General features: G+C 48.8%; 1 protein-coding gene and 2 long non-coding RNA genes across 3 annotated transcripts in view; 2 read left to right on the top strand and 1 right to left on the bottom strand.

Moving 5' to 3' along the window:
• Positions 1–2,736: 2,736 nt before the first annotated feature.
• LOC135410127 (uncharacterized) lies at positions 2,737–13,173 on the bottom strand. The gene is made up of 2 exons (XR_010428528.1): positions 12,771–13,173; positions 2,737–6,034 (listed from the first exon to the last, which is right to left on the bottom strand). It is a non-coding gene; the product is annotated as an uncharacterized LOC135410127 (long non-coding RNA).
• Positions 9,376–23,674, top strand: part of LOC135410126 (uncharacterized) — an 80,840-nt gene continuing 66,541 nt past the window's right edge. Inside the window, exons 1-2 of the long non-coding RNA XR_010428527.1 lie at positions 9,376–10,180; positions 10,823–11,580. This is a non-coding gene — a long non-coding RNA (uncharacterized LOC135410126). The remainder of the gene's footprint in view (positions 10,181–10,822; positions 11,581–23,674) is intronic.
• SOX1 (SRY-box transcription factor 1) lies at positions 19,383–23,222 on the top strand. The gene has a single exon (XM_064646491.1). It carries the CDS (start codon positions 20,222–20,224, stop codon positions 21,344–21,346), a length of 1,125 nt encoding a protein of 374 aa, XP_064502561.1. The 5' UTR covers positions 19,383–20,221; the 3' UTR covers positions 21,347–23,222.

The following is a 23,674-nucleotide window of genomic DNA, read 5'->3' as shown; positions in this document are numbered from 1 at the left end:
TTGAGCAACTAAGAAGTTGCTTTTCTCACATGAAAAAACAGTTAAGCATCTTAAAATATATTTCCTAATGTGGTAAAGCAGGGTAGAACTGTCACTGTTTGTAACTCCAAAAATCTTAAATGATGAGAGTTGAATTAGTATGATTCATGTTGCATACAGGTATGCAAGTATCTTGTTAGCCACCATAATTAACAGGACTGGAGATCTTGTTGCTTTGTGGCAAATAGCAGTCCAAGGCAGCAGCAGCGGTGGTGGGGAGCAGGAGTGGTACTACAGCCATCACTATACCTTGGGGCCCAGCACTGCAGTCAGGTGGGCTTCAGACTCAACATCTGCCCTCCCTTACCCTCTCATAAATCTGCCTCCAGGGGAAATGTGGCCAAGGCAGCCCATTGCACAGATAGGGTTAGCTGCAGACAGCTGTTCGGAGAATTCCCAAATCTTTGATTTACTGTGATCAATTGCATGATTAGCCTGGATGTCATTGAGGGTGGTGATTATCTAATGGGGGCACTGTGATCTCTGTTGCAAAGAAACTCTGCTGGGGAAGAAAAATTCGCATAAGACATCAATATACATTCATACAAAATACCTCAGGGCATCTTTGCAACCAACATACTATAAGTTAATAGAGCTTTTTCTCCATTGAGCCAGTGGAAGGAAACATGCCTGCATTAAATTTATGTCAGAAAGTGAATCTTAGTGTGAGCAGTTTTCTTTCAACTAATGCATCTAGCCAAACTAAGGTATGAACTTAATCACTGAGCTATTCAGGAGGTATCCAGCACAGACATTAAATAGGATTATGCAACAGCCATCTGTGCTTGCTAATTAAAGTGTGGAAAACAGCCAGTATCAAATTATTTTGTTTAGACAATTCGTGGTGGGGTTACGTAGTTCAGCATGTATGCAGTGGTTTCACTCTTTGGTAAGACTTTTATGATTTCCCAATGACCTATGTCATTCTAATATACAGACTCTAAGTACAGCCAATGTCATTGTGCCCAAAAAGAAACTTTAAACTTTTGTACTGAAGTAGGATTTTTAATAAATAATTGGCATTTTATTTATGTAGTTTGGAAAACATACTGAATATAATTTATAGAGCCTGCACTTTCTAAATTCTGTCCACCAGTAGCTTCAGCTAACAATTTCACCTACACTTTAACTACATTGTGGTCAGTCCTTGCTTTTAGAAAACCATTCTTTAATTTAAAAAAAAAAAAATAACAACTTATTTGAGCTACAATTTTGCTTTTAAATGGACTCACATGAGTCCGATAGAATGTGCTTTCTAATGGTCCCTTATTCCAACAAAATTTACTTTTGCAAGACTGAGTTGTAGTCATGAGTTGTACCAATGTGCTTCACATGTATTCAGCAAGCAAGATCCAGTCTGGAAAAACATTCATTCAATCCTGTAACCTATTCCCTGTGACAACCAGCTTGCTGTGAGGGAACTGGAATCTGGATGAGTTGTTCTGGCAGTTTGTATCCTGTAACTTCTTTCCCCAGTGTCCCAGTACACATCCCTGCTGCCCTGACAACATGACCAAAAGTTCATGCCTTGCACACATGCACTACCCACAGCCCTGATAAATGTCATGCACATGTGGGAATGTTCGTGTCTGCAACATGCTACAGGGACCACCTTCCTTTATGCTTTTTTGTTGTACATTCTCCAACCTCCTTAGATGATTGCAGCTGTATTCTTTTTTGTAGTTGTATTCTTTTTTGTGAGCATGTAGCACATGCTCACCAGCATGCCCAACTGCCATATGTCTCAACATTTTAGATGAGGGGCCTCACTGGCATACATGCCGCAGCTCTTTTCCAGTGCATCCAAAAAAAAAAAAAAAAAACCTGAACACAGGGATGAGATGGTGTGTACTTCAATCTATCTCCATCATGGAGCTAGGCCATTGTCTGAGTTGTCTCTCCAGAGCAAAGGGCTAGGAAAGCACACCTACATTCTACAGTGTGACACAGCTCATGTGGCTCCCTGTAGCCAAAAGTTTGGTCACTATTGGTCAGTGCTTGAAAGCTCAGTATGTGCCATCTCTCAGAGTCTTCTCAGTTAAGTGAAACCCCGAAGGAACCCTAGTACAAGAAGACATGTGACCATAAGTAGGATTATGACCGCTGTGTTTGCTTCAGTGACTAGTGTAGGGGGTCTGGCACATCTGTTCTTCTCACAGCCATTTGTTGGGTCCCAAGTTTCTTGTTTCTCTAAAGAAACCATCCATTGCAATTAGTTTTCTTCTTGAGCATGCTACCCTCTGTCCACTTCAGCATTCAACCAAGATAAGTAGGTTTGTGTTCATTAGAAATATCACTGAACTGATCAGCACAGGAGCACAGCTTAAAAAATGGCATTTATATTGTCACCATTATGATTTATAATCCGTGCCTGCTATAGATGAAGAGAACTCCTGCTCCTATTAGACTTCCCTCTGCACTTCCCCTGCACTACCATCCACAAATGGTTTTGCATCCTTCTAACATTTTGACAGTCACCATTAGCAACCCAAGAGCTAAAAACTTTTTCAATTAAGTCTTGGATTTCACTTCACAGTTCTGTGGCAGAGTCAATTCAGTGACAAATCTGCAGCCCCTGCAAAGGAGTAAAAGGAATCTAGATTTCTTCAAACTTAGGAGTTAGAAGAAAATATGGTTTGAATAACTCTTCTAACAAAACAATCTGTGTTTTAAGCAACATAGATTCAATAGAGAGTCTTAAAATCAATGAGCAGAAAGCTTTAGTAACTTCCCCAACCACTGTTTTCCTCCTTGCATGAAAATGGCTCATTAAAAGGACACATCAAATTGCTTTCCATGTCTGAAAGGGAACACCAACACAATTGGAGAATTTGCTAAACTGTTACATTTGAATGTGATACATAACAAGAGGGTTAGGAAGCTGCTGCATTTACATGTGGGAGATGTTAAGAGAAAAACACAAATGTCGAAGTAAGAATAGGGAGGAAATTTCAATTTGCAATTATGCTTTAAATTTTTTTTAACAGACATTGCAGTTTGTAAAACAGAAAGAAGCCTAGTTTGGTAGTTCGTGCTCCCAATTTTCAATATAATTTTAATGTACGTGTACAAAATGTTTTGTTTCATGCTTTAGGTTTGTTTAGGTTTTGTTGTGGTATTTGTGTTCTCCATCCTACACAGAGCACTCATGACATTCATCTCTCTCAGTCAGAAACAGAACCACATTTTTAGGCCACATACAGACACAAAGCGAAGCTTGATGTTTACATTTAATGATTATAGACTGCTAAATATAGAGATTTCATAGCAAAGAAGTCTTTTAAGTGAAGTGTTGTATTAATCACAGAAAATAACTTCTACCCATCCTTCAGCAGGCAAACCCCTTATAGGGCTAAGAGTCAGAAAACTGGGCTGTAAAAAGAAGAAAAAATAAAATCCGCCTTTCTCTCACAAAACCACAAAGGCCTAAAATTAGAATGGTCCTCTTTTTTTGGCTGAAAAGGGAAGTTGCACCATGCTTGGATTTGGGGCATGGGCAGGAGCATAACAAGCACATCCAAGAATGCCACTGCTTGATAGTCAAATGCTATCTGAGAATGTACGTCAAGCTGCATGCATGGTGCTTCTCCATCCTTCAATCTATCTATAAGAGCTGTGCCAGTCAGTTCAATAGAAGATCTCATTTTCATAAGGAGTTCAGATGGAATACTCTGCATGCTATTCTGTTCCAGAAAAGAATCTAGTAATACTGCATTAAAAAAATATGTATTGTTTGAAGCAAATACTTCATTAATTTGACCTGTCTGTGATAACATTTTTAAGGACACAGTACCAGTGAATTTTACTACTTGCCAAGAGAGGCATGTTACTATCAGGATGCATCCTGAATGTGTTCAGCTAGTTCAGCTCAAAGGAAACAATGGAGCTTATAGACATGGTAGGCTACCATTCAAGTTGGCAAGGTTCCCATTACAAATATTCCTTGTTTTGAATATCTCTTGCCATCCAAGTTCTACATGATGCATATAATTTAAGCATTCTCCTTAGTGAATCACAAATGAAGAGCAATGTCTACAAGAGAATTTCAGGGGAGGTGTGAGTAGGATCCTGTGTTAGACTGAGTGAGCACCTTCAGAGCAGGCAGTCAGAGTAGAGGCCCTAGCCAGAGGTTCTTGGTGGGAATATGACAGAAGAAAGCTTCGGATCTAGCCCAGAGAGGGCACACCACCTCTCCAGAGGTGTTTAGCTGCCAGCAGGATAAAACCTCAGCTAAGTGTATATATAACTTGGAGGCCTAAATGTGTTTTTTGACATTTAAGGATAATACGGCAGATCTTGACAAGCCAAGCTTTGTCTGATTAAAGAGCATGACATAGCACCCTAAATTACCAAAAATAAAATGCATATTGTTATATATTGCTACTATATGTTTTCTACAGTTTGTATATGAGAAAGTATGATTAAAAGTCGATGAGAGACTGTTTATAAATTTTGATTGCTTCATAATTTTAACTTTGAGCAACATTTTTATCATAATTATAGGCTTTCTTAAAGCATTTATGCAGATTGTTTTATTCAAAAGGGGTTTATTCCATATAAACTCCACTCTTTTATCTCTCCATGAAATCAGTGTGTGAATTCCCAGCAACCACAACTCCATAGACAGTCATCACATTAGTAGCAGAGATATTTTCAAACAAGGCAATATTCCTCAGATATTCTGAACATTATTTCCTGCCTTCCCAGCCAGTGAGTGTCATGGTGGTAAACAGTAATGATAATCATTAGCACATTTGTTACCTCTTTATCTCTCTTTAAAAGTATTAGCAAATTTGTAGTCAATTCTTCTGTGATGCTCCCGTGTGCTATGGTAGTCAGCATATTTATGGTTCAGTGAAGGCTCGGGGAGATTAAGCCTGATATCTCACATCTCCAGCTCAAGGAGATTTAAGTCCAGGATTTATATGCAGAGTTTATGGTCAGTGAGAAATTTGTGTCTAAATATTCTGGATCCCTACAAATGTTGAAATCTAAAGGACTTACCAAGGACTCAAGGCTGTTTTTTAATTGTTATTAACAGCCAGTTGATTGAACTGTTTCAATGCATGTGAACAACTTTTGGGATCTGCAGCAGGGACTGAGTCCATGGCTCCCACTTTAGATTGGCCCATGGCTATAGTGCCTATGAGGAGAGGGCTTTGGGGAAAACCATCCTCTCTCCTTCCTCCCAGTTTTCTCACAAAGGATGTCCGTCCCAGCCAAAAGCCCAGGATTTCTACAATGGCAACAATTAGGACATCAGGACCCTTGGCTGAAGCTTAAGGCAACAAATTGACAGCACAGCTGGACCTAATGTAACAGAAAAGCAATTCAACCCTTGGGTGAACTAGTGACAGTCCTGGTAAAATCACAGAAGTGAATCATCTTCACTGGAAGAGGAGCTGAAAGGTTTGAATAGTTTCATAGCAGTCACTGTATCAGCACGCTATGCCTCATTGTGATCTTCTCATCCCAATGACTTGAGAAGGCACTTCTCCAGCACTGGAACTTGCATATACTGCTAGGGCATCAAATGGAAAAGGTACTATCACCTCCCCCAGGAAATACAAATATATTATAAGTGTATATAAAATATGTGCAAACATTTTTGCCCTCACAGTAAAAATTTGATCTTTAATACATTTGCTTAGATACTCATTAAGAAACTGATTTCTTAAAGCCATAACATGTTCTGGTGGGCTCATGACAGTGATGACAGTCTCTAAATGTTTCATTCTACATTGAGAAGGGTTAGTTTGCCTCAGTCTCTTTAATACCTGATGCTATGCCATGCTCCATTTTGCAGCACTACCTTCAACTTCGATGATTTCCTCGAAGGACTGGATCACATCACAGTGGGATAACCTGAGCTGCACCCCATACTTTCTATTCACAAGCCATTTGAAAAACTGTTTTGCACTTCGGTCTTGGAATGTATATTCTGCACTTGAATGGTGTGGTTCAGACTTCAGACCCTGTTGAAAGGGTCTAAGACCTTAAAAAAAAAAAAAAGGCACAAAAAAAAAAAAGTTAAAACCAAAACTACAAAACACTAAGGAAGCAATTCCATTGCTATCTGCTGCTCTAAAATGAAATGAGAGAATCAACACAAACATTGTAAAAAATGAGTTCTATACAGCAATGCAATTAGATTTTGATTTTTATAGCTTGCAATCTTTATGTTACAGGACTTGTAGCTTCCCTCTGATTTCACTCTAGTATGGATTAGGCATAATTCCACCACACTCATTTTGTCAAGGAAGACAAAATTTTGGCAAACTTTGGTTTTCCTATGTACAACACAAACACCGTTTAATCCTTAAATGCTAAAATCATAATCATCTTTGTTTACATTTCCCATGTTATTTTAGTCATTTCCCAGCGCTACCATTTGAATTTGTGCTATGATATTTCATCCTTGAAAACATGCTAATATTAACGTTTGAAGTACAGGAATAAATACAAGTTGAGTGCTTGGATTTCTTATGACACTGCAGTTGGAGAGGGTGCAGATCTGTATTTCAGAGCAATTATAGAACAGGCAGGTTGTCACTGGACTTTCTTTCAAGACTTGATCAAACTGCTATGTTTGAGGAAAAAAATATTTTGCTGTGTCAATTATATTCTGAATTCTGAGGTCTGGAACTGTTTCATTGCCCCCTGAAAAGGGGGCAGCTGTGTCTGTGATGGAAAGCAACAATTGTACAAGTATATTGTTAAAAAAGCAAATACATTAGAGGTAACAAAATGTTCATTTTTAGGTGGCAAGAGGAGATTTTTAGTATCTATCAAAGATATTGATAAATATTTTTTGCAGATTTGTTGGTCAGTCAGTTGTTTGAAAATAAGGGTCGTGTTCTACCATAGCCTTTCTTTGCAGGCAAATGGGCTGCATACAGGAATTTTTCTGTGTGAGGGAATTGAATAAAGACAGACCACGGCTCCTCTCTAGAGCCAGGGACTGGCCACAGAGCCAGCCTCACTGTCCATCACAGTTCCAGCTACAATTGACTTAAAACAAGTTGGAGGCAATTATTCCAAACTAAAACCTGATTTCTTCTTCGATGATATTAACCGATGCTAGACTGTAGTTGGCCTTGTCAAGGCATGGAAAAGACCTTACCTCGGGGCTGGTGCTTGGGACCCGAAGAGTCCTCAGTACCCTCAGCCTGGAGCACTCTAGGCGAAGCGCTAGGCTTTTTTTAATATATTTTTTTAAATCTGGAATTTCTGAAGCGACAACTTTCAGGTCAGACCCGAAAGGAGAGTGTCTGCAGTACTGGCCCAAGAGTCCTGGTAAGGGATGCGGGAGGCTCCGAGCCCCTTTCCGAGAGCCCAGGGGTGAGATCTGCAACCTCGGAGTTGCGGCCAAGGGCCGCTGCCCGCTGCCCACAGAGCGGGGTGACCTCCCGTCGGGCACGGGGCTGCGGGCATCCACATCTCCCCTTGTGCTTTTTGAATACCTGGGGCAGAATTAGTCAGTCTCAGGCATTCATTGTAGTTCTGCAAAAGTAAGTGTCTACAGCCCCCGCAAAACAACAAACAAAAACGTGAGAAGAGGAAACGCTGTAAACAAGCAGCGGGGCTTTGGGGAATTTGAGATGAGCGTGGAGAGAGTTCGGATCAAATGGGATTTAAAGTAGACAGCAGTAACTGCGTGTGATCAATAATCATCCCGTGTACATTCCTCTACTCATTTAACATCAACTAGGACCGTTCAAATATTGCAACTGAGTACTCGACAAGGAAATCAGCTGAGCGTGTATTTAAACTGTGGTTGATTATTAATATCAACAATTCTTTTCGATTAAATGTTTCATTTAATCCCCTCGTATTGACTTGTGTAGGAAGCTACATGTCTAGCTTCGAAAATGATAATATGGGTGCAGACTTATTCTAGGGAATTTGATATAATCCATATAATATCATTACTGAATCATTTTCTCTTCTTGCTTCATTCTAACCAGCTGAGGCAACGAACAATTTTTGGTGTAAATATTTATGGCGTTTTTTAAATGTTCAAAGGAAATTTGTCAGGGAGGTCCCTCGAAGTACAGGGGAAAACCACATCTCAGTGAAGATATGAGTCTTGGAAATGTGAATTCAAAAGAAAAAGCAGTTCGTGTTTCAAATAGTAACTTCCGAAGAAATTAACACTGAGTAATATTTCTTCCCGCTACCGCTCAAAATCTCTTTTGCCATGTTCTAGACGGGTGCCTGCCATTCTTTTCAGCAGGTCTGGCCACCTCCTTGCACGGTCCCTCGTTCATCCTACGGAGTCTGTGGTTGTGCTCGCTGCGTCTGTGATCTTTCCTTCCCCTGCCGCCTAAATCAAATCCCTCGGGTCCCGCTTTAAAAGACAGTCCCTGAACCTCGGAACCTGCCAAACCCTTCTTTTCCTTCCCTCCTTCCTTCCCTTCTTCCCCCTTTCCTTCCCTCCCTTCCCTCTTCCTTCCTTCCTTCCTTCCTTCCTTCCTTCCTTCCTTCCTTCCTTCCTTCCTTCCTTCCTTCCTTCCTTCCTTCTCTTCGGACTTGGAAGAGCGATGGTGAGTTGAATGTGCCTTGGTTTCTCAGTACACATGGCAATCAGCCCCTTTCAACAAACCATCATATTTGTCCTTAATTTCGACTTTCCCAAGCACTGTTCTCATATTCCACTGTTCGAAATGTAGGAAGATTTAGCATAATTTGGAGGTCAGATTTCTAAATAAGCCTACTTTAAATAACAAACCCACACGGGAGATTGTCAGTATCTCTATTTTGTATACAGTTTACACACTGGCACCGCTTTTTAAAACCCTATATGTGGGTTAAAACTCAATTTTACAACCCCCATTTATATGAGATGTAGGTTTGACATCTGTTTGCCAGAGTGTTTTGCACTTAGCCTAACACCCACTATTAAATGACAAAATTGTGGCAGGCTGTCAAAGCCAGCTGACTGACAGCTGCTCTACTTTACAAAAAAGCCCCATTCAAATATTTGCAGGGTTGAAGCTTTCTGTAACGCTGTCGCCATTCTCCCCGTTATTTAGCATGTAAAATATAAGTCAAAGTTTTAAAGCTGCTTTCCAAAATGTTGCCATTTTTCCATATAAAAAGAGCGAGCAGCGGTTGCTGGCGGGGATCCAGCGCCGAACGCATTGGGTGGGTATTTCGCTGGGTCCCCGCGTTCCTCCTATCTGCACAAACCCGATAAAACTGTCATTTAGCAGCGTTTCTTAATATTGCAGCTAATTAGAGCCGATGTGTTATTGAAGTGAGAGCAAAAATCCACTTAAAAGAGAGGGGAGGGAGGGGGGGAAAAAAGAAGGGAGAGGAATTTTCCGTGCAGGCAGAGGTACGCACCCGGGCGTGGAGCACAGCGAGACTCCCCCGGGGAAAGGGACGAGCTCTGGGGAGGGAACACCGAAGGCATCCCTGCAACCCCGCGGGCCCCCCACCTCCCCCCCCCCGCTTTCTACCCCCACCTTCAGGGATCCCTCTGGGCAGCTCTGGAAGGACGTGCAAGGGAAAGCGCTAATGGAGAGCGAGCGCTGCACGTTGGCCGAGGTCTCTCCCACTTTTATTCCCACGGATGAGGATGTAACATTTAATTTAGGTTATATATGCCCGTCCGTTCCCTTGTTCCCCCTTCAGGCGCCAAAACGAGTCTGTAAAGGGCAACGATGGTTTAACTTTAAAGCAATCTGCTTTTTATTCCAACATATCTAATGATTGTATGTGACTGAGCAACTCGAAATAGCTGACGAGGTAATCCCTGCATGCTAAGGAGTCTTTGCAGAAATTGTTGGGGTGTATTTGAACCTCGGGTGCTTCCCGCAGCTTTTGCGAGACAAGAAGAGCTCTGAATGGCAAGAAAATGGGAGGTTAACGGTGGGGGTAGGAGGATGTGTTTATTAATTTATTTTTTGAATGAGGACTAGATCCCTCCCCAATAAGAGAAGAAGACAGTCCGGCCACAGGAAGGCGGCTGCCCCCGGTGTTCATTCCCAGCCCTGGCGCGGCTGGTCCCCCATCAGGGTACAGGCAGCCATGACCCGCCTGGACGCTATAGCCGGCTCCACTGGCGAGGAAAACCATATCCTGTGTCCCCTTCTGCCCTCTCTCCTCACTGCACACCCCTGGCACAGACGAACAGGTACACACCCGCACAGCCGAAGCAGAACGGAAAACGGGGCACTCTCAGCTTTACCTGAAAATCTTTAGCTGATTTTGTCCATTTTAATAACATCTATCGACTTGCTTTCCTAGAACGGTTGTCATGTTGGCAGAAAGGGACTGGAAGAGTATTTCGGGGAGGGAAAAAACATGCAGAAAAAAACTAACGGCGCTGTCTAGGAAAAGGGAGGTGATCTCAGTGAGTGGTATAGGGTGGAGGAGGTGCGGACCCTCCGCAGCGATCCCGAGCGGAGAGGGGGAGGCTGACAAAGCCCGGTTCCAGCTCGGGGAAAGCGAGGGAAGGCCGGGAGAGGGGGAGCGAGAGGGGCGGAGAGGGGCTCTGAGCCTCCCTGTGAAATCCAAGTTTATTGTCAACAAAGGAGGGTCTGGCCAGGCTCGGAGCCTCCGCCGTCCCGAGCTGCCGGAGGCAGAGTACGGCGGGGGGGCGCGGGAAAGGGGTCCCTGGGCGGCCGGGGACCGTCAGGACACAGCGGGGAGAGCAGGAGCGGGGGCTCGGGGCGACCGAGGCGAACGTGGGGAGGGACGGGCGGAAGCGCGGGGAGCCCCGCGGCGTGGCACAGGTGCGGGAAGCAGCACCCAAGGGGTGGCTCTTCCCTTCCAGGAGGCATCTCCACCGGAGAAAGGGGCAGGGAAGAGTGGCCCAGCAGGAGCTGGAAGGCAGAAATGCAAGCTTAGAGGAGAAAGTGCGTATGAGAGAGGTAAAGGGGAAGAGAAAGAGGAGGAAGGCTCCGAGCTCCACCTCCCCGCTCGGCGCGGCGCTCCAGCTGCTCTCAAACCAACTGCTCAATTCTATTCACTGCCGCGACGGAACAAAAAAGTGGCTATTTATTAGAATACTTGTTTGGTATTGTTCGGTGCCACACAAAAGGCATTTCATTATGTTGGGGTGGGGAGAAAAGCCCCTCTCTTTTTTTTTCCCGTTTCTTTTTTTTCCCTTTTCTCTCCAGACCGAAACAATAACTTGAAATTGTCTTTAAAATCTTTTCTATCAATAATAAATTTCATTTTCTTCTCTCTCTCCCACTCTCCCTCTCTCCCCCTCTCCAGTGCAGTGTGTGTGTGTGTGTTGCGCGTGTGTGTGTGAGGGGGAGAGAGAGAGAGCGAGTGAGCGAGAGAGCGCGAATGGTGAGTGTGCGTGTGTCGCCGGGCACTCGTGGCTCGGGCACAGCCGCCTGGGAGCTGCGGCTGGGCGAGGGGCGAGGAGGCGACCGCCGGCTCCATGTCGCGCTGCCCTGCACCTGCGGGCACGGTCGGATGAAGGTGTGAGCTAGGCTAGAGCGGGGGGGGAGGGAAGTAATAATAATAAGGCTGCCCCTTCAGATGATATGTTGGGAGGAGGCTGGAGCTGGAAGAGCAACTGTAAGTGTGCCTCTAACTTTTGAGGGGGTCTTCACCCTGTCTTGGGAACGGAGGAGGGAAAGCCGGCGAAGGGAGGGCTTCCAAGTTACTTTTGCTGCAAGGAGGGAAGAGCCGATTGCAGTCACTGGGTTATCGGCTATGACACGGATTTGGGGGGGAGGGGGGAAGCGCGGGCGACAGTGTTTTGGGCTGCCCCCCTCCGCCTTCTGGGGAAGACGACTCATGGGTTTTGAGGCGGGGGAGGGAAGCGGCAACCGGGGCCGGGGCCGGGGACTGCGGGCGGGTTGGGGCGGGGAGGGCGCCGGGGGCGACGGCGCTGCCTCCCGAGCGCGCAGCGCCCGCTCCGGTTACACGTTCAAAAATTAACATGTCGGTGCGCGGGTGCCATTTAGTGAAAGGTGTCTTGGGCAAAGAATCAATTTCACTGTGACTGACCGGTGGGCTTGGCTGTATTAATACTGCCAAAAAAAGGGAAATCAATAGGCATAGCAGCCCTCAGCTATTACAACTAATGCTTGCTTAATCTCTGCCCCTCGGAACGAGCATTCGTATGGGCTCCCAGCACTGCTAATGCGGCCGGAATGAGCCCGGCTCCGTCTTCCCAGGGAACGGGGATCCCCGGATCCGGTTCTCTGTGAAGGTGACAGCTGCCGGGACCTCTCGACAGGGAGGTTGTGCCCAGCCTCTCGAAGTCAAGTCCCGGCGAAAAAAACACTAGGGGTTTAGGGCTACCTGGGTTGGTCCGACCCAGGGTCCCACCCTCTCTCCCCGACTCCAAAGTGTCTGTAGAGCTTCTGACTATTGCCATAAAGTATCGGGATATTAAAACGGTGACATGGATTTTTCCTCTCATATTCGACGATGGTATTTGGGGTCGATCAACAGGCAACGGAGCAAGGTTGTACATCTATCGATCAGGGAGGGGACTGGTTTTGGCTGAATCTCTTTTCAGAAACAGGTGTTTAAACATGATAGCGGCTCCAGTCAATTAACCCATTAAAACCCCGTTTTATCGCATTGATTCCCGCGGGCTGCCATAAAAGGTTATGGTTTGAAAGCCTCTTTGTTAAGGGGGGGAGGGTAGATGGATGGAGGGATGGAGGGATGGATGGAGGGATGAATAGATGAAGGGATGGATAGATGACGGGATGGGGTTAGGAAGGGTGGTTGCAAATTGTTCCCAGACGTACAGTATCAAGCAGGGAGTAAGATGACGAACTACCGTTTCTTCCCACCAAGCCGGGCTGCACCAGCGTCTCAGCGCGCCCCGTCTCCGCCCGCCGCTCCTGGTCCCGACTCCGCGGAGGGGCAGAGCGGCTGCTGCGGGCCCAGGGGGCTGCCGCCATCTCCTGCCCGCCGTGGGCCGCCCGGTTGCGCAGCCCCTGTGGCAAAAATTGACACATCCACCTCGGGAAAGGGATATGCCCCTCGGGGAGGAGGGGTCCGGCCGGGGGCGGGGGCTGCCTTCCTGCACCAGCTGCGGGCTGGGTCAGGCTGTGGGTGCAGATAAACTGTAGCCTTAGATAGTTGCAAGCACTGTTATTCCTAAAACAGGACAATCTATGAACAACCTGCCCTCCCTCCCCCACCCCACCCCCCGCCCCAGAACCTTTTTCAGGTTTGCCAGTCTTTGATGTAAATTATGTATTTGCTAAAGGTGTCAGTAGCCTTTTTGCTATCCCGCCTTACGTTGACAGCCAGGGAATCCGTGTAACGGGGATGTGAAGTATCAGTCAGCGATCTGCTGAAAAACAGATCTGCGACAAACACCGCTTTTCCAAAGGCAAATAAACACGGCTGCGGCCAAGTAATCGGGATATCCCGTTGGTGGGAAGGAAACCGGTTTTTTCGCCTCGTGTCTCAAGGGTTCATTATTCGCCTTCCCATAGCCAGAATGCTGCACTGGATGGAGCAAGAGGATCATGTATTTCCTCTGGGTACCTTTAATTTCCAGACCAGCGGTCTGAGATTATTTAGATGTTTCTAGTTTTCCCCTTGTTTGCTGTTTTCTGAAGTAAGCACTGGATGAGCGACCGAAAAGGTTTGAAATCGTGTCAAAGTGATGTTTTAATCTCATGAAAAAGTATATTAAATGAGAAGATGTAATTTGTGGGGGATGTTTCAATGAAAGCAGAGATTGGAGCGGATGATACTTTCACTCTCCTGTGAACCTCGTGTCATGTTTATATTGAAACCTATGTAGCTAATCTAATTTGCAATAACAGGATGGCCTGTAAGAAATAAGCTTCTACATTATTTCTTTTTTTTCCCCCTCTCGTTTATTTTTTATGCAAATTCAGTCCGACTTGCCCTAAATGATGCCTTTGCAATTGGGGTATAACTGACGAGGATGCAAACCAGAAATATTACCTTTACGGTGTTCTGAGCGACGTGCCACAGACATAAACAGACAGGTTGCCCTTCTGGAAATGGGATGCCGCACCTGGGCTTGTGAAGCTCTTTTTGCGTGACTGACATTTCAGCAGCACAATTTTAAAGATTAACTTCGTACTAACTTCCCGTGTCATGCTAGTCCGACAGACTCTCCATCCCCATAGTTCTTCCTTTTCCTTTAAAAGTTCACAGTTGCAAAACTATACTTTTAAAATATTTTCTTTTTGTTGGAAAATAAAATGTTTGGTAGGTTTTCTTGGGGTTCGTTTTGGATTTTTTTTTTTTTTTTTTTTTTTTTTTTTTTGTCTAGAGGGCCAATCGATAACTCGATTGTAAAAAGTTAAAGGTCTGGCCATGCACTTAGGTAGAAGCCCCAAACCCTAGGAAATAGGATAGTGCAAACCCTCTTCTCCCGCGAGATGCTGTGCCATCTGATCAGCACATATTCCTGGCATGTGCCTTAGTAATAATAATTAAAAAAAAAAATCTGAACAGACTTGAAAATTACAACTTTTGTGTAATGTAAAAAAGGTGTATTCAGCTTGTTAATTACAGGGAGTTGTGTCATTGGAGTGTTATCAATGACCCATTTAATTTTACTGTAATTACTGACAAAATAAGACAAGGATAGATCACAATACAGGATATTCCTCTTTCGGAACAATATTGTGCTGGAAGTCGAGCTAATGCGTAGCATAAACAAACATTTTTAGAAAATGCTCCTGCTGGCAAAATTTCGTAAAGTTACGATCCTGCTTTTTCTGCCGACTCGGAACTCCCATCGGGCGAGGGATCGGGGCCGTTCCAATGCGAGGGGGCAACGCAGTATGTCCTCTCGGGGAGACGAGAGGGGAAGCAAACCTCTGCTGAGGCGCCGACTGACCGTCCCGCCCTCCCACCGAGGTGTGCCTCGGCGATCCCTCTGCAGTGTCGGTCCCGGGAACTGAACTGGGAGATGACACTCCCGGCCCACCTGCCCACCGGGAACTGCTGTCGCCCTGGTGCGGCCGCCGGCTACTGCGGAGATCAAACGTGTGGGGAGATCGATACTACTTTTAGGCGCAGAGAAAAGATAAAGCTCGTTTTCAAAGCCAGTAGAAATTAGAACTAGAAACTAGAAAGGAGCGAAAACAGAAAGGCTTGGATAGACAAACTGTTCGGAAAGGGACAATTTATCGACATTGGGGAGGGAGTGGTGATGCAGAATTCTTTTAGAAAAACGGCTCCAGCCCCCTTCTATCTGGCACAATAAACAAATAAATGGAAGTACCTACACGGAACAGCCGTCTGCCCTCCGGACGCTTTGATTTTGCCCGAAACAGGCTGGCCCTGAGTACACCCCTGTGCTCCGTGTCGCGCCCCGTCCCCAGCACCCGCGCCCCGCAGGGCGGGCGGCTCCTGGCAGCCGAGCCTTGCCGGCCCCGGGCGCGGAGGGCAACTGCCTGCTCTCATAACGACTTCAGAAACCTTTCGGCCCCGTCCTGTACCATACTCAGTTTCCCCCACCATGCCTCCCGACTTTACCCCAGGGCATCCCGCAGGGCGGTTTCTGTGCTGGTGGCCCAGGTTGCCCCCTCCCCTCATGCTCCCAGCGCGGCGGTAGACGACCCTTCGGTTGGGGTGCAGATACAGGGGAAGCGGCCTGGGAGCCAAGCCGACGTCCCCCAGAGCCTCCCCGGGGAGCCGCAGTGTGGTCCCGCAGCGGGGCCGCCACTCGGGTTGCGCTGGTGTCGCGACAGTCCGGGCTGTCTGGGACCGGCGGCCGGGAGCGGGGCGCGCCGAGGCGGTGGCAGGACAGCCCTTACCCTCGTCACGCTTCCAGTTGGTTGGCACGGCTCTCCTGGGCGAAGGGGGGAGACATTTATCGTCAGGGAATTTTAGCCCTTTTCTTCCCCTCCCTTTTCTTTTCCCCCCCTTCCCTTTCATTCATAAACCTGGTGGCTACAGACGCAGCTTGAATATTGACGTCTCTTCCCCCAACTGCTCCACCGTTAACCCAATTACAGAATTCATCAAGAACTGTGTTGAATTATCTCTTTCCATACAGTATCAGCATTAGCCTAATTAAAAGCTATAATGTCTGATATAATGATTAAATCGTTAGCTCTGCTGTAGGGAAGCAATATTTTGTTTTCCCTTCAATTAGAAGCTGATTGAGGTTTTCAGAGCAGGTCAGCTGTGAAATTTGAATTATATGTGTGAGTACCGTTCACAGGGTGAGCCCCTACTCGAAAGCTCCAGAGATTCTCCATACGCTTTTACCCAGCAAGCTGGGAAAAGACAACAAAACACAGAGAGAGCCCGTAGCTGATTTGGGACTGGGGTTGTAGGATCTCACGGAACAGTAGTTAACACTGGAAAAGAAAGTGAGACTTTATTCAGGTGCCCTTTTTCCACCATCCCACCTCGACTGGGTAGCAGGTCGTCCACAAGTCTCCTCCGAGGCAGGAAAGGGCTTCCTCTCTCCCCCTTGCCTACCCTTTCTGCTCCCTTATGGTTGCTCGTCTTGGCCCGGGTAACGGCACCCCGGGAGCGAGGGAGCGCTTCGCATTTCGTGCGGGCCAGCGGCTTTTGCAGTGAAGTGCCAGAGGAGCTGCAAGCGATCCCCCCACCTCCCCACCCTGCGTTTCAGGCAGGGCTGGCGCGGGATCAGCCAGCATCACTCTTAATAACCTCCCCATAGCATCGCCCCGACGCGGACTGGCGCTCGCCGGTCCCGACCTGGGGCGAGGGCGCGGGAGGCACGGCGGCAGCCAGCAGACGGCGATCGCCGCCTGCTCCGGGGCGCCCGGCTCGGCCCCGCCGCCCCTTGGCCCCCTCCTCGTCCGCGGCGGCACAGAGGGCACAGCGTCGGCCGGGCCCGCGGCGGGCGACCCCCGCCCCGAGGGGGCGGCCCTCCTGCCGCAGCCGGGAGCGGGGGGAGGCGCGTCCCGCCGCACAGCGCAGAGGTGGGGGGTAGCGGAGGCCGAGGGAGGCACTTGTCAGTGCGGCCGGCCCGAGAGCGGGCCCCTCCGGCACCTGTCCACTCCGCGGGCTCGGGCGGTGGCCAGGGCTGCGAGCTGACTTTTAGTTCTTCCCGCACTGGGAACAGGACTTTCCCTTTGGCTCCTCTGCAGCGTTCACCCAGCACACACCGCTTCCCGGGGCCGCCTCCACCTATTCCTTTCACCACCCGACCCCTGGTTCTTGGCAACCCACTTTCCTCTTGGGGAAAGCCCAAGTACCTCCCATCTCCGGGCACAGCCCCCAGCTGCATTACCCTAGCCCCGTAGACCTCTTTTGGCTTTTCTCCCCTGTCAAATGACACTCGCAAAAGCGCTTGACCTCGTTCCTTGTCCCGCGAACAGGGATCCGCGCTACCTTTACCACGGAAGAAAAGCCCCTGTCTGCCCTCCCGAGCTGGTTTTTATGTCTCCTCTCCCACCCCCCTCTACCCCCTGTTCAGTCGATACACATCCTCCAGCCGCCGGAGAACTGGGTGTGCCTGGGCCAGAGGCAAGAGGGCTCACGGCAGCAGCATATCCTTGCTCCTCACTCCCTGTCTGCATTTCACCCCCAAAAAGATCACGTTCGTGGTAGTTTGGCTGCTTTTAGGAGAGGGAAGGGGCGCTCTGTGTTTATCTGCCGGGGGTGGAAGGAAAGAGAGGGAAACCCCAGACGGACAAAAATCCCAGGAGGGGGGCAGCCTCAGGGGCTTCCAGATGAGCGATTGCCCTCACACCAGAGAAGGGAAGACAGGGTCAGCCTCCTCCACCGTTTACCTGCATGTGAGGGAGAGGGAAGCTGGTGTGCTTCACCAGTTCCTAGGGATAAGCATATGTTCCCATGGGGACTTCTGGCTGGCAGGATGCAAGGAACTCCTCTGGAAAAGGTTGGCCTACAGAGATTCGACCCATTTATTTATCAGGAGGCCTTTAGGTACCTTAATATCAAATTTCAGGAAGAAATACCACTAAGGCCTTGAGTGGATGGATAATGTGCGAGCCATGTCATTTATCTCGCAGGTTTTACTCCTAATATCTTCATTTGGCCATCCAAGTGGAAACGTGCCTTTCTGCAGAAACGTTCTCTCCCTTCCCCCTCCCCTCCTACCTCAACCAATTATATTTTAAATACATAATTTACCAATCACAGCAGCCTCGCTTGTTTTGCCACAGCAGATGTGGCAACTTGAGAAAATATCAGCTGGAGAAACATGTGTCCAATCCTGCACTACCTCCTGTCCCCTCTTTGAATCCCTAAGGCTGACTAGAAGGGAACAGGATCCTCCCAAAAGCATGCCCATCTGAGCTAACATCATCACTCAGGCTGAGCTCAAAAGGCCCAGAAGCAGGCCAAGCCTTTGGACAGCAGCAATTGAGAGGTGCTTTCGTCTTGCCAGAAAACCCAGATTATCATGATGAGATCACTATTTCACAACAAGTCGTTGGAAATGGGAAAAAAAAAAGTCTAATCGTAGCCCAGCGCCTAAGGATGGTGCTTTGTGCATGGTGTGTATTCTTACTGCAGAAAACTTCTGGTGGTAATAGCAGTAGCTGGGGAAGCTGCGGCATGATTCCAGACTTGAATGGCCACTAGGGTCAGGAGAATTTACACTCACAGACCATGAAAAGAGCAGGGATGCATGTGTCCCTTTCTCCACCTGACAAAAGATGATGGGGGCAGCAGTTTATATCTGCGTGGGCACTTGTGCGACAGACTTGCCATTCCTATGGCTGCAATTAAAGATTGCAGCATGAATTTCCACGTGGACCATTTTCTCCCCTCTGTAAAATAACTAAAATCTCACAGGACAGCCAAGGCACAAAGGTAGTCTTTTAATATTTTCAAGGGGGAAAAAAAAGTCATACACCTGTACTTACTCTACATCAATATAACATATTTTTTCATGTATCTTCTTTAGTCGCAGGTGATTTTAAATCCCCTAGGACTAAATGAATAATGACTGCGTCCAGTCTCTGCCTCGTGCCCGGGCCTAGTTTTAACTCTGCCTCGTGCCTGGGAGCAGTTTTAACACCTGGGAGAGACGTCTGAGGGAGCTCTGGAGAAATCTCCAGAACGGACGAAGTCCCGAGGAAAAGGCAGTCTTAGGCGCCGCTCGCACCGGTTCCGTGGCGGGGCGGACAGCCTGGGGCGCCTCAGCCCCCCTAAATACCGCTCGATGGTCGCCTAAGCGCGGGGCCGGGCCTGCCCGGGGCGCTGCCCGGGGGCGGGCGGGTTGCCCGGGATGGCGGGATGGCGGGATGGCGGGATGGGGGTGTGTTGTGTCCCCGCCTCGGGGGCGCCCCCTCCGCCCGCGCGCCCCCCCGCGCGCGGCGCGCCCCGCTGCACGTCACCGCCCGGCGCGCGCCATATGCAAATCACGGCCCGGCGGCGCACCCCCATTGGCCGCCGGCAGGCGATTTAAGGCGGGCTCGGCGCGCGCCGTATGGCTGCGGCGCCGTTCGCCCGCGCGCCCGGCGGCTCCTCCTCCTTCTCCTCCTTTCCCGGCCCCGTCCCGGCCCCGTCCCGGCCCCTTCCCGGCCCGTCCCGCCCGGGCCGCGGGAGGGAGACCACCGCCAGCAAATTACTGTGCCGCCGCGCCCCGGCCGCCGGGCTCGGCGCGTGTTTTGGTTGGGCTTCTTCCCCCACCCCCTCCCTCCCCTGATCCTCCTCCCGCTTTTTTTTTTTTTTTCAGTTAACGTTTAAATACTTTTTTTTTTTTCGCCTCCTTTTCGCGTGGCGGTGGGTTCTCCTCTCTTCTGCTCCGTTCACCTGCGATCAGCGGATGCAAGTCACACACGCTCTCTCCCCTCCCTCCCTCTCTCTCTCCAAGTTAGCAGCAAAGAACAAAAAAAAAATAGCTCCGTTAAGGATAAGAGAGGGAGCGGAGGGGTGTGCGCGCGTCTGCCGGGGAGCGCCGGCGAGCGGAGGACACCGCCGACGGCTCCGCACACTCCTCCCGCCGCGCCAAGTGAAGGAGCAAGTTTGCCGTGCACCTGTTTGAGCAGCTCGAACTCCCGTCGCCGCCGAGCCCCGAAAGTGGTTTGCAAAAGGGAGAAAGTTTTTCGCCGGTGGGGTCGCCGATCGCCCTCCTCGCGGTTTTATTCTCCTCTTTTTTTTTTTTTTCCTTTCTTTTTTTTTCCACGGCGGTAGCTACCTAGATACGAACGGGTTTCACCTCGCTCGCTCCCCGTCCGCCCGGGCTCCTCTATGTTTGATTCATTTTTCACGTCTGGCGCCGGTGGAAAATAAAAAAGCTACTTGAATGTACAGCATGATGATGGAGACGGACTTGCACTCCCCCGGCGGAGCCCAGGCCCCCACGAACCTCTCGGGGCAGACCGGAGCGGGAGGCGGCGGAGGAGGCGGCGGCGGCGGCGGCGGGGGGAACAAAGCGAACCAGGACCGGGTCAAGAGACCCATGAACGCCTTCATGGTGTGGTCGCGGGGCCAGCGGCGGAAGATGGCCCAGGAGAACCCCAAAATGCACAACTCGGAGATCAGCAAGCGCTTGGGGGCCGAGTGGAAAGTCATGTCGGAGGCCGAGAAGAGACCGTTCATCGACGAGGCGAAGCGGTTGCGGGCGCTGCACATGAAGGAGCACCCGGATTATAAATACCGGCCCCGGCGGAAGACTAAGACCCTGCTCAAGAAGGACAAGTACTCGCTGGCCGGGGGGCTGCTGAGCGCCGGCTCGGCCGCGGGAGGCCCGGCCGGTGTCGGCGTGGGCATGGGCGTCGGCGTCAGCCCGGGCGGTGTTGGGCAGCGGCTGGAGAGCCCCGGCGGCACGGCCAGCGGCGGCTACGCGCACATGAACGGCTGGGCGAACGGCGCCTACCCGGGCTCGGTGGCGGCGGCGGCGGCGGCGGCGGCGATGATGCAGGAGGCGCAGCTCGCCTACAGCCAGCACCCGGGCAGCGGGGGGCACCCGCACCACCCGCACCCCCATCACCCGCACCACCCGCACAACCCGCAGCCCATGCACCGCTACGACATGGGCGCCCTGCAGTACAGCCCCATCTCCAACTCGCAGGGCTACATGAGCGCCTCGCCCTCGGGCTACGGCGCCCTGCCCTACGGCTCCCAGCCCCACCAGAACTCGGCGGCGGCAGCGGCGGCGGCGGCGGCGGCGGCGGCCGCCTCCTCGGGGGCGCTGGGCGCCCTGGGCTCGCTGGTAAAGTCGGAGCCCAGCGTGAGCCCGCCCGTCACTTCGCACTCGCGGGCCCCGTGCCCCGGGGACCTGCGGGAGATGATCAGCATGTACTTACCGGCCGGGGAAGGTGGTGATCCGGCGGCAGCTGCCGCCCAGAGCCGGCTCCACTCCCTGCCCCAGCACTACCAGAGCGCCAGCACGGGGGTGAACGGCACCGTCCCCTTGACGCATATCTGAACCCCCGCCGGCACCGGAGCGGCGGAGGCAGGCTCGGGTGCGAGCACCGGCCCGGCTTTCGGGCCCCGGCCGCGGCCCCGGGCCGTTCCGCTGGACTGCGCGCCCCGCCGCTGCCACCGCACGCTCAGCCCCGGCCGCCCTCCCGCGTCCCGGCCCCGCACCTCTCCTGCCCCGCTCCCAGGTTCCCCCTCTTATTTTTGCCTCTCGCGCCCCTTCCCTCCCGCCCTTCCCCGCCTCTCTTTCTTTTTTTTTTTTCTTTCTTCCTTCCTTTTTGTACAGAAATGTTTTGATGTTCTTGTAATAATAATAATAAATAATAATAATAATGACGAGAGAGAAAAAAGGTAACGGTTGCTTTACTTACCTTTTTTTTTTTTTAGAAGGACTAGTTTATGAAACTAGTTTTAAACTGAACTTCCGTGTTTTATCGAGACTTTTTGTACAGTATTTATCATTCACCCAAGAGGCATAGTGCGTTTATTTGCAAAAGAAGAGAAAGAGAAAATAAGGGAGGAAAAAAGGAGAAAGGGGGGGAAACGATGGTGAAAAGACAAAAAATTACCAACAAAAAGTTGTAGGCGATGCCAACTTTTATATCGCGTGGAACTGCTACGATTTCAGTCACGGATCGCTTCTTGCGAAGGCTTTTTATTGACTAATTAACTCGAAGTTGATGAGGAAACAGTTCTCATTTATTACTCATGTACTAAAGCAAATCCAAAAGAACAATTAAAAAGTTTTTTGTAGATATTCTCGCGGTTTTGTTGGGTTGGGGTTTTTTTGTTACTTGTTTGTTTATTTATAAAACTTTTTCTTTTAGAAGCTACATTTTTTTCCCTGAGGTCTGTAAAATTTTATTGTATCTGGATATTTTTGTTTGTTTGTTTTCTCTTCGGTTTTGTTTTCTTTTTGTATCATTTCTTGTAAATGCATTGTGAAATAATTTTTATTTAGGCATTATGAAGGAATTCAGATTTTGTACATAGTTTACTAAAAAGCTTTTCTGCTAAACAGAAATCCGAAGGATGCGTCCTTTTTTTTTTTTTTTTTTTGAGTTAAATAAATTTCAAAGTGGAAAAAGTCACCTGTTTTTTAAAAACAAACAAACAAACAAACAAAAATTTCCTGGAGAACTTAGTAGTGTTTACCATGGTAAACCTAGAAATACAGCGGGTAAACCTAAATTTTGGGGAGGAAGTTTTAAACAGCAGCTGCAAACAGAATGAAGTGCAATCTGCAGTAAATATCGATGTTCCCTAACCTGTGTAAATCGGGAGGGATGAAGGTAGATTTATTTTAATACTCGTTCCCTACTGCAAGGGAAAACCTCTTACTGCGTTACTCTTCTAGCCGTGAACATTTATTTTGTGGACTTTATGGCTGGGCTGGTGGTCGAAACCTTGCCGGGGCAGTAACTTTCCCCTTGGGGGGTAATCGGGTGCTGCCCACCCCTGCTCGCCTCGGGTCCCCGCTCGGCCGGGAGTTCCCGCCGGCCCAGGAGGGGCACCTACCTCCCCGGGAATCGAGAAGGCACCGGTCAGGGCGGCACTTCCCCTCTAATTAACACCTTGAAAAGAGAAAGAGCTTAGTTTTGCTCGTCTCGAAAAGAAAAGCGACCTCTAAACCTCAAGCCCGAAAAGTAGCCCCATCCCTCCGGAGCATCCCGGGGGGCGAGCGGGGAACAGAGGGGTCACACGTTTCTGTCCCCTCCGACGGCCCCCCCCCCTCAATTTTCAGCGACTGGTGCTAAAGCTGTCGAGCAAAACGATGCATGTCAGTTCGTTGCAGAATGTTGTTCAGTGCTTTGAAATTTAATTTTTTTTCTAGCTGTCGGTCAATACTTTTCGATATGTTAGAATTAAAAGTTTGCTGTAAACTTCTGTAGCAAATGAATTTTTAAAACAGTTATAACTACTTAAACAAAAGGAAACAAAATTAACTTCCATGACTGTAATGTCGGCGGCAGCAGGCTGTAGGACTTTTTAAATTATCTTTTAGCGCTGGCGAATAAATACTTGGTCCATAATGAGTGCGGAAGTTTTAGTTGGTTAATGAGGAGCGGTTTTGGTCCCTGTTAGAGATTGCACTTCTTCTATAATGTTTACATGTCAATTGACATATATAACTCTTCCGAGTTATGTTGATAATTTTGTATAAATCATTCATGCTTTAAACTGAACATAGAATTTTCATGGAAGGTGTCTGTTGATTTCAACCGAAAATAAGCCCCACACATTTTTTTTTTTCAACTATTTGAGCCTTTGTCACAGCGAGGTGTGTGCGGGTTCAGTCGACAGGCGACTTTTGGAAATGTTCAGCCTCCGAACA

This window comes from Pseudopipra pipra, chromosome 2 (assembly GCF_036250125.1).
Source record: "Pseudopipra pipra isolate bDixPip1 chromosome 2, bDixPip1.hap1, whole genome shotgun sequence".
NCBI classification, from domain to species: Eukaryota; Metazoa; Chordata; class Aves; order Passeriformes; family Pipridae; genus Pseudopipra; species Pseudopipra pipra.
This window is presented reverse-complemented; position numbering and strand designations above follow the sequence as displayed.